The sequence below is a fragment of the Leucopleurus acutus genome, assembly GCF_964270905.1.
Source record: "Leucopleurus acutus genome assembly, chromosome: 10".
Taxonomy (NCBI): Eukaryota; Metazoa; Chordata; class Mammalia; order Artiodactyla; family Delphinidae; genus Leucopleurus; species Leucopleurus acutus.
The window spans coordinates 73,093,752-73,108,445 of NC_139153.1; the positions used below are offsets into that span (position 1 = coordinate 73,093,752).

General features: G+C 52.4%; 1 protein-coding gene across 4 annotated transcripts in view; it reads left to right on the forward strand.

The window, feature by feature from the left end:
- The window catches only part of PTK7 (protein tyrosine kinase 7 (inactive)), a gene marked incomplete at both ends in the record, with an annotated part of 58,939 nt that extends 44,245 nt beyond the window's left edge, over positions 1 to 14,694 (forward strand). For 3 of the 4 annotated variants that reach the window (XM_082849193.1, XM_082849194.1, XM_082849196.1), the window contains 10 exons: positions 268 to 417; positions 535 to 685; positions 783 to 910; positions 2,253 to 2,456; positions 3,312 to 3,467; positions 4,094 to 4,326; positions 5,227 to 5,307; positions 12,898 to 13,049; positions 13,862 to 14,040; positions 14,534 to 14,694. In XM_082849193.1, the coding sequence (XP_082705319.1) occupies positions 268 to 417; positions 535 to 685; positions 783 to 910; positions 2,253 to 2,456; positions 3,312 to 3,467; positions 4,094 to 4,326; positions 5,227 to 5,307; positions 12,898 to 13,049; positions 13,862 to 14,040; positions 14,534 to 14,694 (1,595 nt within the window). The remainder of the gene's footprint in view (positions 1 to 267; positions 418 to 534; positions 686 to 782; positions 911 to 2,252; positions 2,457 to 3,311; positions 3,468 to 4,093; positions 4,327 to 5,226; positions 5,308 to 12,897; positions 13,050 to 13,861; positions 14,041 to 14,533) is intronic. The other variant, XM_082849195.1, reaches the window with a different exon arrangement.

Sequence of the window (14,694 nt, forward strand, 5' to 3'; positions counted from 1 at the left end):
GAAAGCAAGGCAAATTCCAAGCCCAACCAGAAGTCCAGTTTGGTGGAAGTGGAACGTTATACAGGGCAGTAGAAGGACGTGAGACTGAAAAATTAGAAAAGGAGTAAGTAATAGGGACTCCCAATGCCTGGCTCAGGCGTTTGGATCTTGTCTGTGAATAGCCAGGAGCGATGCCATGTTTTTCAGTAGAGGTGAGTGACTGAGGGCTTTGCTGGCCACTCATGGGACTCTGGTCCATCCCATCATTCCCCAATGTTGCCCCTGTAGATGGGAGCAGCCTTCCAGAGTGGGTGACGGACAACGCTGGGACCTTGCACTTCTCCAGGGTGACCCGCAATGATGCCGGCAACTACACTTGCATCGCCTCCAATGGGCTGCAGGGCCAGATCCGTGCCCACGTCCAGCTCACCGTGGCAGGTGCGACCGTGCAGGGGGCTGGGGCTGGGGCTGGCGGGCCCTGTGGGGCAGCTGCCTGCACCCCGCCAGCCCCTTTGCTCAGTGCTCCCTGCCCCTCACCGGGCTCTTCCCATCCAGTGTTCATCACCTTCAAGGTGGAGCCGGAGCGCACGACCGTGTACCAGGGCCACACGGCCCTGCTGCGGTGCGAGGCCCAGGGGGACCCCAAGCCACTCATTCAGTGGAAGGGCAAAGACCGTATCCTGGACCCCACCAAGCTGGGACCCAGGTAGCCTGTCTCCTTCCCACACCCACCCTGCCTCTCCTGCAGCCCAGTCTCCCTGGAGCTGGCCTGGTGGGCAACGCTGTGACTTCTCTCCTGGCAGGATGCACATCTTCCAGAACGGCTCCCTGGTAATCCACGATGTTGCCCCCGAGGACTCGGGCCGCTACACCTGCATCGCGGGCAACAGCTGCAACATCAAGCACACGGAGGCCCCCCTCTATGTCGTGGGTATGGGACCCGGAGGGTGTCCTGCACAGGAAGTGGGGGCACCTCACTTCTTTCTCATCCTTGTGCTCATCGGCCCCTGTACACAGAAGGCACGAAACCATTTTTGCGGTGGGCGCGGGCATTCAGCTGTGTCCCCTCCACCAGGCCACCTCACCGTCAGTCTCAGCTTCCTTGCCTGGACCTGGGCTCTCTCTTAAACATTCCACGGCTAGTGGGTGTGTGCCTGTTCCGGGGAAGTCAGGGGATGGTGCCCTTGTCCTAAAATGCTTCCTCCCAGGTCTCCCTACAGGTCCCTGGGTGGGCAGGGAGGGGATCAGGCCAGGAAGCAGCAGCACAAGTTTCCTTTACCCTGGAGGCCCAGAGAGGATGGTGTGTCAGGTGAAACACCCTGACTAGGGTCAGGGACTTGGGGTTTGGGTCTGGCCTCTCTTGTTCACCACCTCTGTGCCCTTGCAGGTGTTATTTCCTCCCCAGGGGCTTTTTTCTCTGTCTGTAAGGTGGGCGTGGTTTAAATGAGAGGTTTCAAACTTTTTTTGGTTTAGCAGCAGAACTGGTTTTCTAGACAAAGTTTTATGTGGAACTTCAAATGAGTAAGGTGAAGTGACAGCCTCCTTGGTTGAAGCCACTGGGTGTGTGTGAGGGTTGGGGAATCCTGCATGGCCTCCCCCTTGGGCCTCTCTCCCTCCAGGCACCTCTTTCTCCATGGGACCCGAGGCCACTGAAAGCCCCTAGACTAGAAGATCCCTTCTGCAAATATGTTTCTCTTTTTTTAATTTTTTTTTTTTTTTTTTGGCCATGCCGCACATGAAAGATCTTAGTTCCCTGACCAGGGATTGAACCCATGCCCCCTGCAGTGGAAGTGCAGAGCCCTAACCACTGGACCGCCAGGAAAGTCCCTACCAATACTTTTCTTGAAGAACCACTCTGTGCTGGGCAATGGCTGGGATTCTAAACCAAAAGTTCCCAGATGCAGCTCTTCAGAGCCTGACTCATGATGTTAAGTCATTAAGGAAGCTTGTTAGCAAACAGTGTGGGTTTGTGGTGGGGCTGACAGATGTGCCTCTTAGGTGTGTCCCCGGCCGGCCTCGTGTCCAGATGCAGAGCCAGCTTGGGAATCACTGGCCTCAACTCCTGCAGAGCTCCCTCTGGCCTTGGTGGGGCCCTGAGGACCTGGCCCTTGTTGATGCCATTGCTGGTGGTGACCCTCCCTGGGTCGCTCTGGCTTGGTCAGGCCAAGTGTCTGGGAGGTTGTCTTATGTGTGCAGTAGGGAGCAGCCAGTAGAGAAGTAGGGCTGGGCTTGCTTCAGCGGCCCCTGCTCACACCTATCTGTATGTCTCTCAGACAAGCCGGTGCTGGAGGAGTCGGAGGGCCTGGGCAGCCCTCCACCTTACAAGATGATCCAGACTATTGGGCTGTCGGTGGGCGCCGCCGTGGCCTACATCATTGCCGTGCTGGGCCTCATGTTCTACTGCAAGAAGCGCTGCAAGGCCAAGCGGCTTCAGAAGCAGCCGGAGGGCGAGGAGCCAGAGATGGAGTGCCTCAACGGTGAGGGGCCCTGGAGGAGGGAGGCCCAGGAAGAGGGAGGCGGTGCTGTGCGCAGGTGCTGAGCGCCCTCCCGTGGCCACGGAGGACAGCGCTGTGGCGCTGGAGGGAACTGCTGGAGCCAGAGCAGAGCCGCTCCGCACCGACCCCCTCCCCTTCCCCCGCCGCCCCCCAGCCCCCCAGGCTGGAAGCCTGGAGTTGGCCGATTCCCTGGGCCTTGGCTTCTGCGCGACCTGGCTTACATCTTGCTCATTGGAGCCTCTTGGGCCAGCCTCCTACGTTTCCCTGCCTTCTCCCTGCAGTTCGAAACCACAGACATAATTTAAGTATATGTGTTCATGTTTCTTTGCACACCTTGTCTCCCACCATTAGTCTTTGAGTTTCCCCAGGGGCGATCTGTCTGCCTGTTTCCCTCCTCCTGCCATTCTCTCCTCCAACTGGGAGCCTCCTGGGGACATTGCTGGGTCTCCCCTCTCAGTTTAGGAGTTCAGGAGCAGGGCCTGGGTTTCCCTTGTTGTGATTTTCCCTTTGTGCCTGTAGGAGACCCTATGAAAGCAAAAGCCCTTATGTCACCATGCTGTCCAGGGACCATTGACTCAGCTAAGACTTGTGCAGTTTTTTCCATTTCAAAAGTTGTAATCGGCTGTGTCAATAAGTGGTCATACCCTAAGGGATGCCTGTCTCCCTCGCCCCAGCCCCATCAGTTCATCGGTTGGATTGTGTGTGGATTTTGTGTGGGACCCCAGGATTGGACCCCTTTGGTGGAAGTGGGAGATTGTGGAAAAGAACTGCAGTCCCCGCCATGGTGGCCAGAGTGTCAGGTCTTATCCCGACACCCTCCCTGCCCCTTCTTCCCAGGCGGCCCTCTGCAGAACGGACAGCCCTCAGCAGAGATCCAAGAGGAAGTGGCCTTGACCAGCTTGGGCTCCAGCTCCGCGGCCACCAACAAACGCCACAGCACAAGTGACAAGATGCACTTCCCTCGGGCCAGCCTGCAGCCCATCACCACACTGGGTGTGTTGCCTTGGCCATCATCACCCCTGCTTAACTACAGGCTCTGGTCTGTCTTGGGGCTGTGCTAGGGCTGGTGGCTCTGGAGTCCCTGAGGCCCAGAACATCAGAAATGTAGGGAGCTTTGGAGACGCCCGGTCCAGTGTGTCCCCCACCTGTTGTCCACACCCCACCTCCACAGATTTTGTCATTCCTGTGTATTATTCACTTGATGTTTTATTTAGATTGACTCTCCCTCACCTTTAAAAAGAAATCAACTAAAGTTAGCTTTGTTTTAGGCATAACTCTGAAAGTTACGGATCTGTGCTAGTTAAATGTTTTCTGAGCATAGCTTAGAATGCAGAACTAAGATCTATTTATGGTGAATGACCTAAAATTCTCATACAGACCACCCTCTAGAAAGTACTATTAATCTGACCCCTTTATTTCACTGTTAGCAACTGCCAGGCCCAGGGCAGGAGGGGAAGTGGTTTGCTCAGGGTCGCCCACACAGCTGGGGCCACCGCCCGGTCCAGGTGGGTGGAGCAGAGAGACTCCCTGCTGTGTGACACAGGCCAGGTGCCTCCCAAGTCAGGGGCTTTCTCTGCTCGGGGGGAAGGCTGCTGGCCGACTCAGACGTGTGCCCGCAGGGAGGAGCGAGTTTGGGGAGGTGTTCCTGGCAAAGGCGCAGGGCTTGGAGGAGGGGGTGCCAGAGACCCTGGTGCTTGTGAAGAGCCTGCAGAGCCGGGACGAGCAGCAGCAGCTGGACTTCCGGAGGGAGTTCGAGATGTTTGGGAAGCTGAACCACGCCAACGTGGTGAGGCTGCTGGGACTGTGCCGGGAGGCCGAGCCCCACTACATGGTGCTGGAGTATGTGGACCTGGTATGCTGCTGGCCGGGGCCCTGCTTGTCTCGGGCTGGGCAGTGCTCTGACCTGGGGGGCGGGGGGCACCGTGGGAACCTGCTGTCATCACCTTGAGATGCTCAGCCTCCTGTCCCCCCAGCTCTCCGACACCCACCTTTCGTTGACCCGCACCCCGTCTGCCAGCCCCAGGTCTGGGGGTGGGGCCCAGGTTCTTCCGGCTTCTCCCTCTGCCCGCTGCTCAGAAACTGGCTTTCCTTCTTTCCCTGCAGCCCGCACCACTTGAGGGACAGTGTTAACCCAGCCACTAGCCTTCTCTTTCCACCCTGCTTGGCACGCCCAGCTCCACCCCTCACCCTTCATTCCCTTGCCCATCTAGGCCTAATCCCCTTGGTCTTCGAGCTGCTGCTTGTCAAACTCCCCAGCTCGGGTCAGGAAGGGGGCGGAGTGACCCTCGTCTTTCCGTTAGCGAGTGCTCGTGAGCACTTTGTGCATGTTTTTGCCGCTGGTGTCCCCTCTTCGTTATGTCTGGAGGACACAGCCTTCCTGTCGGGGGTCCGTGAAGACCCCGTGAGGACGGAGGGTTGGGGGCTGTGGGGTTTTCCTCTCCTGGCTTCCTCAGGGCGGGGGCTTCCTCACCTGCCCATCTGGGGCCTCCCCTGAGGGTCGCAATGACCGTCCTCCTCCCTTTCCGACGTGAGAGCTTCTAGGAGGCACTTCCTATAGTTTTTAATTCCCACTGGACACTCCCTATGGGAGGGGGTCTGGGCTGGGGATTGGGCATTCAGGTCAGAGCTCCTCAACCCCCCCACCCACCCACCATCCCCCCGGGGCGGGTACCTTGTGAGCACCTGCTGGGTTGGATGCTTTGGAGACACCGGCTGGACTCTGACTTGACAGGGACGCTTGGCTTTTCCTCAGGGAGACCTCAAACAGTTCCTGAGGATTTCCAAGAGCAAGGATGAAAAGTTGAAGTCGCAGCCCCTCAGCACAAAGCAGAAGGTGAGGACGGGGGCGGGTCGAGGCCCCCAAGGTGGGCCAGGACCCGGGGCAGTTACCTAACAGCAGTGCACTGGTTGAAGGCATCCTGTGGGCCAGGCCCCGTGTAAGTACTTACCTCAGCGATCACGGTGATCCTCTGCGATACATGTCGCTGTCCAAGTTGTGGGTGAAGACGCCAAGGTTTAGAGAGATTAGGTGACTTGTCCCAGTCATGGAGCCTGTGAGTGCCTTTGTGTGGCCATGTTGCTTTCGGAGAGAAGAGCTGCCCTTCACCTTGGCCGCTGGAGCAGGCCTTCTGTCGCCTGCCTTGGACGCTGAGCTGGAGGAGCAGCAGGCAGCCTGGGCGTCTAGGGACCTTCGGGGCTGGGCGTGGCCCTGAGCATGTTTCTTCATCCTCCGCGTGTGAACTGGCCTCCTGACATGGTGCCCCTGCCTCCATCTCCGAGAATCCACAGGATTGTCTGCTGTGGCTGTATATGGAAAGCCACAGGACAGGACGTGCTTCTCCAGCTGGGTGGGATGTCAGGACCCCAGAGCTCACAAATCAGGGCACGCGTGGAGCCAGTGAATCTGGCATGATGGGCCCTTGGGGATGCAGAATTGAGACTGTGCATGTCCTTGGGGCACTTAGGATCTAGTGGGAGAGCTTGGGTAAGTGAGTATGGCGTGTGCCTTACAGACTTCAGGTAAGACACAGAAAGCAAGTGAGAGACATAAAATAAGAGACGTTGAAGACGTCCATGTCCTTTAGGTGGACAGAGAGTGTGGTTAACAAAGGTCTCCTGGTAGAGAAAGGCATTCGAGTTCAAGTCTCAAGGACAAGAAGTAGGTGAATGGTGGCTAGAAGAGGAGTTTAGGTATGTTGCTTTGGCTGGGACAGGGGCGTAGGCAGGTGACGGGAAGTTATTTCCATCACGTGATCCGAGGGACTCTCTTTGGCTGAGTCGTCACCACTGTTGCTGAAGATCTCTCCACACTTTTTTGTCCAAGTGTCTTGAACTTGATGGGGAAAATTTAGTAAGTTGGGTTTCATACTCTCCAAGGACAATATTCTGCATTGGATGGTGGGGGAAGGGCATTGCTTTAAAAAAAAATTGGAGATTTATGGACCGTACCTCAGACTTGCAGAATCTGTGAGAGTGGGGTCTGAGGATCTGCTTTTTTTTTTTTTTTTTTTTTTTTTTGCAGTATGCGGGCCTCTCACTGTTGTGGCCTCTCCCGTTGGGGAACACAGGCTCCGGATGTGCAGGCTCACGGGCCCAGCCGCTCCGCGGCATGTGGGCTCTTCCCGGACCGGGGCACGAACCCGTGTCCGCTGCATCGGCAGGCAGACTCTCAACCACTGCGCCACCAGGGAAGCCCGGATCTGCATTTTTTAAACAAGCTCTCCAGCTGATTCTTAAGCTCATTAAGGTTCAAGGAGCCCAGGAGAAGGATAGTGCCTTTGTAATGGTTTTGGTTAAAGTCCCCTATAAGAAATGCATTTTAGGGCTTCCCTGGTGTCGCAGTGGTTAAGAATCCTCCTGCCAATGCAGGAGACATGGGTTTGTGCCCTGGTCCAGGAAGATCCCACATGCCACAGAGCAACTAAGCCCGTATACCACAACTACTGAGCCTGCGCTCTAGAGCCCGCGAGCCACAACTACTGAAGCCCTTGTGCCTAGAGCCTGTGCTCTGCAGCCAGAGAAGCCACCACAATGAGAAGCCCGCGCACCGCAACAAAGAGTTGCCCCTGCTCGCCGCAACTAGAGAAAGCCCGCACGCAGCAACGAAGATTCCAACGCAGCCAAAAATAATAAATAAAATAAATAAATTTATTTAAAAAAATGCATTTTACATCATGGCCCAGCAAACACACACATACACACACACGCAACTAAATCTTTCACAACCCTGTATTTGATGCACTTAATATTTCGTATCCTATCCTTTTTTTTTTTTAACCCACTAAATTGGTTTTAAGACCCATATGGGTCTCAATCAGTAGTTTGAAAAACACTTCTTTTGGGGGATTCCATGAAAATGAAAATTCTTAGGAAAGCTATATTAAAATTTGTAGATGCTTTCTGGCGCTAATAATTTAGTGAGCTGCTGTGCCACTTTATATTCCTAGAGTTCTGGGGGAATAGAAGGAGAAAACGTTCAGGTTGTTTTCTTTTTTTTTTTTTTTTTGCGGTACGCGGGCCTCTCACTGGCGTGGCCTCTCCCGTTGTGGAGCACAGGCTCCGGACACACAGGGTCAGCGGCCATGGCTCATGGGCCCAGGATCTTCCCGGACCGGGGCACGAACCCTTGTCCCCTGTATCGGCAGGCGGTCTCTCAACCACTGCGCCACCAGGGAAGCCCAACGTTCAGTTTTTAAAGGGAGGTGGAGTGGTAAGCAGGGTGCTCCCTGGCCAGCTAGAGCTGGAATGAGGGTGCTGTGCCTGGACGGGGAGGAGCCTCAGGAGGATTCCAGGATAGCTGTGGGATCGTGATAGCAATCAAAGACACAGGCCCTGGGTGGTGGCATAATTGTAGGTGATGCTTGTTAGAGTAGCTGATAAGATAATGGAGATGTTGAAGTTGGAGCGCTGTAACCTGTGATTTCTCCGTGGATCACCTGCAAGCTAATGATGGGACCAGGAGCAGGGGCAGCTTAGCACACCTGGTGGACAACGCTTTGCTTTAAGCGGTCAGATGCCGGATAGGAAGCAGCAGCCTGTTTGGGAAGAGCAGGGAAGCGTCACGGTGGCTTAGCCAGAACTCGGGCGAGCCCCCAGGGTGTTAAAGTTGGAAAGGAGGGGTGGATCTGGTCTTTACCAAAGTGCAGGTGTTTATAACAGCATTTGAAAATTAATCCCGTGGCCATCTGATGGCGGCTTGCCCAGCAGTAAGGAAACACTTAACTGGCTTGGGTTAACAGAATTCCCTTTTACTGTCCTCGCTTAGCCAGTATTTCCAGAAGCACTGCTTCTCTGGAAAGATAGCAAGTTAGTCACTGGGCCAAGACCTCTGTCTTCTGTTCCCATGACTAGCAGCAGATTGTTTAGCTTGTGAGCCAGAGCAGAGAGGGCAGGCTGAGGGGAAAGCCAAGTCTGATGAGGGCTTGTTACAAAAGCCTTTGTCTGCCCCTTACAGACAACGGGGCAAGGCTGGACAATGCCCTGGCGTTTCGTTTTTTTTTTTTTTTGCGGTAGGCGGGCCTCTCACTGTTGTGGCCTCTCCCGTTGCGGAGCACAGGCTCCGGACGCGCAGGCTCAGCGGCCATGGCTCACGGGCCCAGCTGCTCCGCGGCATGTGGGATCTTCCCAGACCGGGGCACGAACCCACGTCCCCTGCATCGGCAGGCGGACTCCCAACCACTGCGCCACCAGGGAAGCCCGTGGCTTCACTTTTGATAAAGAAAATGCACCAAAAAGATGAGATTTCCCCTAACTCTTGGTAGTGGCCCGCGTTCAGCCCGTCTGCATATGCAGTGTCAGTCGCTATATTGGATATGTAATGGGTCCAGACTGGTTGTGGTTGGGATCAGTGCTGCCTAATAGAACTTCCCGAGGTGGTGGAAACATTCCATACCTGTGCTGTCCAGTGCAGTGGTCACCAGCCCCACGTGGCTACTGAGTACTTAGCATGTGGCTAGAAAGACGGAGGAGCTGAATTTTTTATTTTATTAAGTTTTAATTAACTGAAATAGCCACATTGGTCTAGGGGGCTACTGTTTTGGACAGCACAGGTGTAGACCATTGTTTTTAAACTTTTTTTGACTCAGACCCACAGTAGCAAAAAAAAAAAAAAAAAGAAAAGAGAGCACATTTTACATCACAATGCAACACAGACGTGCATATTTATTTATTTTAAATATTCTAAAGTATCACTCTTTTAAAATTAATTAATTAATTTATTTTTGGTTGCGTTGGGTCTTTGTTGCTGCGTGCGGGCTTTTCTCTAGTTGTGACGAGTGGTGGCTGCTCTTCATTGTGGTGCACGGGCTTCTCATTGCGGTGGCTTCTCTAGTTGCAGAGCACAGGCTCTAGGCGCACGGGCTCCAGTAGTTGTGGCACGTGGGCTCAGTAGTTGTGGCTCGCGGGCTCTAGAGCACAGGCTCAGTAGTTGTGGCACACGGACTTAGTTGCTCCTCGGCATGTGGGATCTTCCCGGAGCAGGGCTTGAACCGTTGTCCCCTGCATTAGCAGGTGGATTCTTAACCACTGCGCCACCAGGGAAGTCCCAGACGTGTATATTTAAAAAATGTAAAAAGTTCCATGAATGATAGTTATCCTTACCACGTGTGATACACTCTGATATTTTCTATTCCTTTAAAAAAAAAATGCTGGTTAAGATTCACTAAATGGGTTTTATGCCATACTAGTAGGTTGTGACCACAATTAGCAACTCTCCAGTGGAGGCAGGGGGGCCTGCAGGGATCTCACTGGTCAGAGCACACAGACTGAGAAGATCTGTTTTTGGAGTGACCCCTCTCCCAGTGTTTGGACTCAGCTCCTCTCCTGGCCTTTCCGTGACCCTGGGAACCAGGCCGGTGGAGCTGCTCGGAGCCAGCCAGGGATGCCGAAGGGCCAGTCCACAGCCAGCACCCCACCCCTGGGGTCACTGATGGCAGACAGCCCTTCCTGTGCCCCCATCCACAGTGAGGTGACCCAGGAAAGGCGGCTGCAGTGTTGAGGAAAGAGCCAGGCTTTGGCATTCGGCTGGGACTGTGGGCAAAGCTGAGGAGGAGCCCACCTCACAGAGAGCAAGAAGGGGAGCGGCTAGCTTGGCTCAGGGCCCGGGCACACAGTAGGTGCACAACAAGTGTTCCCACCCCCTTCTCTCTGACTGCTTGGTCTCCTCCTTGCCCTGGGTAATGTGGGAGCAGCCCTTCTACCACTCACATTCACCTTTGTTCCTTTTTGAACTTCAGGGACATAGAATCAGATAAACCATAATCTTGGTTAATCGGTGACATACTGTCATTGGTCCACACACAGGCTGCTTTTACTTACTTATTGTTATTTTTTAATGTGTTTATTGACGTGTGTATGTATGTGTGTATGTTTGTTTCATTTTGATATTTCAAACTTAAAAGACCGTAAGAATGGTTCAAGGAGCTCCTACAAACCCTTTAGCCAGATTCAGTTGTTTACATTTTGCCCCATTTGCTTTATTATTCTCTGTGTCTGTATATTATTATTATTATGCATTTTTCTGAACCATTGGAGGTAGGTTAGAGGCCGACTTTTGACCTTTTGCAATCAGATGTGTGGCAAATGATACCTTGTCAGGTCTTGATTAGTATTTTCTTGGTCACCCATGATACTGGTCCTTAGCCACGTTTGTCTCTCTGTGATTTAGTATGTGGTGGGTGGCTTCTCCCTTATGGATCCTGAAAGTGAGTCCGTGTGCTGGAAGAAATACACAGCTGGCCAGTAACTTGTTAAATAACCTTCCACGCGGACCTCTTTGCATTTCTGTTTGCCTTGTTTTTATACACAAGGAAATGCTACATGTCCTGTGTCCCTTGGTGTTGCTCCCAAGGATTGGATAAGGTGACAGAGGCATAGGGACCATTGGTCTTTACAGGCACTCTCCTGGTGCTCCGATTTTACCTCTGTTTGGCATGGCTCACCTTCCCCCAATTGGTGACACCCTTCTGCAGGTGCAATTCTTACCTCCCTTCTAGACTGCCCTCTCACCAGGAGCCCAGTCTTGCCATCCCTGTTATATTCCATCAGCACCCAATTGTATGTGGTGTATAGTAGATGCTCAGTTAATAGTCGTTCAGTGCATTGGTGTATATTTTTTAAATGTTAATATTTCTTAATTATAATTACACTTAATATGTTATATAATGTATTATATGTAATACATTCACGTGGCTCAAAAACTTTTAAAAGGTATCAGTGAAAAATCTCCCCAACTCTCTTACACTTTGGAAAATAGTATTGCATTATTTTGTAATGCTAGAGCTACTCAGAGTCCATGACCCCCCACGAGGTATCTTAGAGAAACTCATGCATATATACACTCATAAGAACATTCATAACAGCACTGTTTTTTTTTTTTTAAAGAGGGAGGGAGGGAGGAAGGGAGGGAGGAAGAGAGAGGTCATGCTCTTATTTATTTATTTATTTATTTATTTAGTTGTGCCGGGTCTTAGTTGTGGCCGGTGGGCTCCTTAATTGTGGCTTGTGGGCTCCTTAGTTGAGGCTTGCCAGCTCCTTAGTTGTGGCACGTGGGCTCCTTAGTTGTGGCATGCATGTAGGATCTAGTTCCCTGATCAGGAATCGAACCCGGGCCCCCTGCATTGGGAGCTCAGAGTCTAACCACTGTGCCACCAGGGAAGTACCCAGCACTGTTCTTTTTTTTTTTTTAATTTTATTTTTGGCTGCGTTGGGTCTTCGTTGCCGCACGCGGGCTTTTCTCTGGTTGTGGCGAGCGGGGGCTACTCTTCGTTGCGGTGCGTGGGCTTCTCATTGTGGTGGGTTCTCTTGTTGTGGAGCACGGGCTCTAGGCGCTTCAGTAGTTGTGGCACGTGGGCTCAGTAGTTGCCCAGCACTGTTCTTAATAGTGAAAATCTGGTGGGGGGCGGGGGAAACAAATTTCCACTGACATTAGAAGGAATAAATTATGATGTGTTTATGATGAGAAAGAACTCAGTACAATGATATCCCAAAAAAAGGATGAACCTTGCAATGTTAAGTGACAGAATCAAGGCACAAAGGAATATACGTATTTGTATGATTGCAGCTTTATCTGGCTCTAAAACAGGCAAAATGGAATTGTATTGTTTGTTTAGGAACATACACATCAGCGGTAAAACTGTAAAGAACAGACAAGACATTATTTTCATACAAGTCAGGATAGTGATTACCTCTTGAGGAGAGAGGAGAATTTGTGATGGGGAAGGAGCCAGTGAGGAGCTTCTGGGGGCCTATCATTGGTTTCTTTTTTTAACTTGGTGACTGTTACCTGGGTGTGGGCGTTATAGTTATTCGTGAAAGTAGACATATTTTATGAACTTTTCTATATGTAGTTTACACCAAAATATAAACCAAAAGTTTCCCTACCTTTTCTCTCTGGCCTCCAGCTACCCTTCTCAGAGGCAACCAGTGTGTGTGTGTGTGTGTGTGTGTGTGTGTGTGTGTGTCTCCGCTCACACATATATTTTATATATAGATATATATGATTGTTTATTTTGTTTTTTATGAAATGCAACTAGTAGAAAATATGTAACTTTGAAGTAAAAAAAAAAAAAAGAGGAGCAGCCCATAAAGATGTGAGCTATACTTACTGCCCAGTTATTTTTCACTCAGCAGGTGGTCACTATGTGGTCTCCCCACCCCACCTGCCACTCACTTAATCTAGCACCTGCTGTGCATGGGCGTGGGGCCGAAAACTTTATTTCATTCAATTCAGTTCTCCAACAACCCAGGAGGCGCAGGTCCTGTTATTCCCATTTCACAGAGAAGGGAACAGGCTGTTGTGCCTTTGTTTTGGGGCTTCCTTCAGCATCACATTAATGGTGCTGAGACCCCACCAAGAGCTGTGTCAAGGGCGGTCTGCCAGTACCCCAGTCCTGATGTGCTCTGACAGCCCCCTTTCTCGTTCCAGGTGGCTCTGTGTACCCAAGTGGCCCTGGGAATGGAGCACCTGTCCAACAACCGCTTTGTGCACAAGGACCTGGCCGCTCGAAACTGCCTGGTCAGCGCTCAGAGACAGGTGAAGGTGTCGGCCCTGGGGCTCAGCAAGGACGTGTACAACAGGTAGGGGGCACAGGTGGAGTGGGCGAGGGGCAGAGTGCAGACACAGCTGGTGGGGGGGTGGGAAAGGGCTTAGTCCAAAGCTGGAGGCCCCTGGAGGGGCAGAACCTTCCCACCCTCTCCCAAGGGTGCAGTAGGCATCCCAGCCAGTGGACCACAGCTCCCTCATCTTACACATTTTCTCTAGTGATAAAAAAATTATAAACCTTTTTCAAAAGTAACTAGTCACACTTTATGTAGTTTTCTATAGAATTTAACTATTCATATGGTTCTCTCTGTAACTTCCTGAACTCAGTAGTTATTTTTAAGGCTAAGACTTAAAGCTCAGCACCCGTAGCCAGAGATCGCGCTGGAATGTACATTACCTGGTGCCTCCGGGAGCTTCCCCTCGAGTCATCCCAGTTTTGACTCACCCTGGTTTGTCTGACTGTTGCTTTAGTCATGATTGGGTTATCACTAGTAAAGCTCTTTAAGATTTCTTTCCAGTTAACGTGTTCATTTTTCACACTTTTAAACTAATATAGAAAGTATGTACGATTATTAGCTTTTAAATATTGACATTAGGCGAAGTCTGATTCTTAAGGGAATTTTTTAACCGTCAGACCCCATGTGGATGCCTCCAGATTTCATCCAGTATACAACCCCCCCCCCCACCCCTTGCTAAGCAAAAATGTTTCCAATTTCCCTGAATGCCTTGATACAGAAAATCTGGGCTGTAGCTTGGGTATGAGACCCAGACCTGGGATAAGGTGGGGATCCCAGGCTGTGCCCCTCACCCCGCCACCCCCATGCCTGTGTGTCCTCTTGTCCCACAGTGAGTACTACCACTTCCGCCAGGCCTGGGTGCCGCTGCGCTGGATGTCCCCTGAGGCCATCCTGGAGGGCGACTTCTCCACCAAGTCTGATGTCTGGGCCTTCGGCGTGCTGATGTGGGAAGTGTTCACTCACGGGGAAATGCCCCACGGAGGGCAGGCAGACGACGAAGTGCTGGCAGGTAGGCAGCTCTGTTTCCGAGAGACAGTTCCAGATGTTCTCTAGGTGGAGAGCTTGCTCAGGGTCCCGGGGCCAGTTCAGCCCCCGCCCTCCTCTCTCAGGGCTGGTATCAGCACGTACGTGGATATGGCCACTCCACTTGTTAGATTACCGAAATACCTTCATACTGGTTGGTAAATAGCCCTTGTCCCCAGCGTTCACTCCAGCTACTCTGGTGCCTGCCTATTGACCCCACTTCAGCCCCTGTGTGTTGGCTGCTTCTTGTGCTGCTTGGACCCTGCCCCCGCCAGCCAGAGAGAGCTGGGATCAGGGGAGTCTTCCCCTTTGCTTGCAAGATGCTTTCTATAAACTCCCTGAATCCTTGCTCATCCACACTGGCCAGCGTCCCTCAGAGTCTCCCTCACGTGGCTGCCTGTGGGAACTGCAGGCTCCACAGAGTATTGGACAGGTGGTTAAATATTTTGACTAACCCTCTTCCCACCGTCTTTCTGCAGACTTGCAGGCTGGGAAGGCCAGACTCCCGCAGCCTGAGGGCTGCCCTTCCAAGCTCTACCGGCTGATGCAGCGCTGCTGGGCCCTCAGCCCCAAGGACCGGCCCTCCTTCAGCGAGATCGCCAACACCCTGGGAGACAACCCCGCGGATAACAAGCCGTGA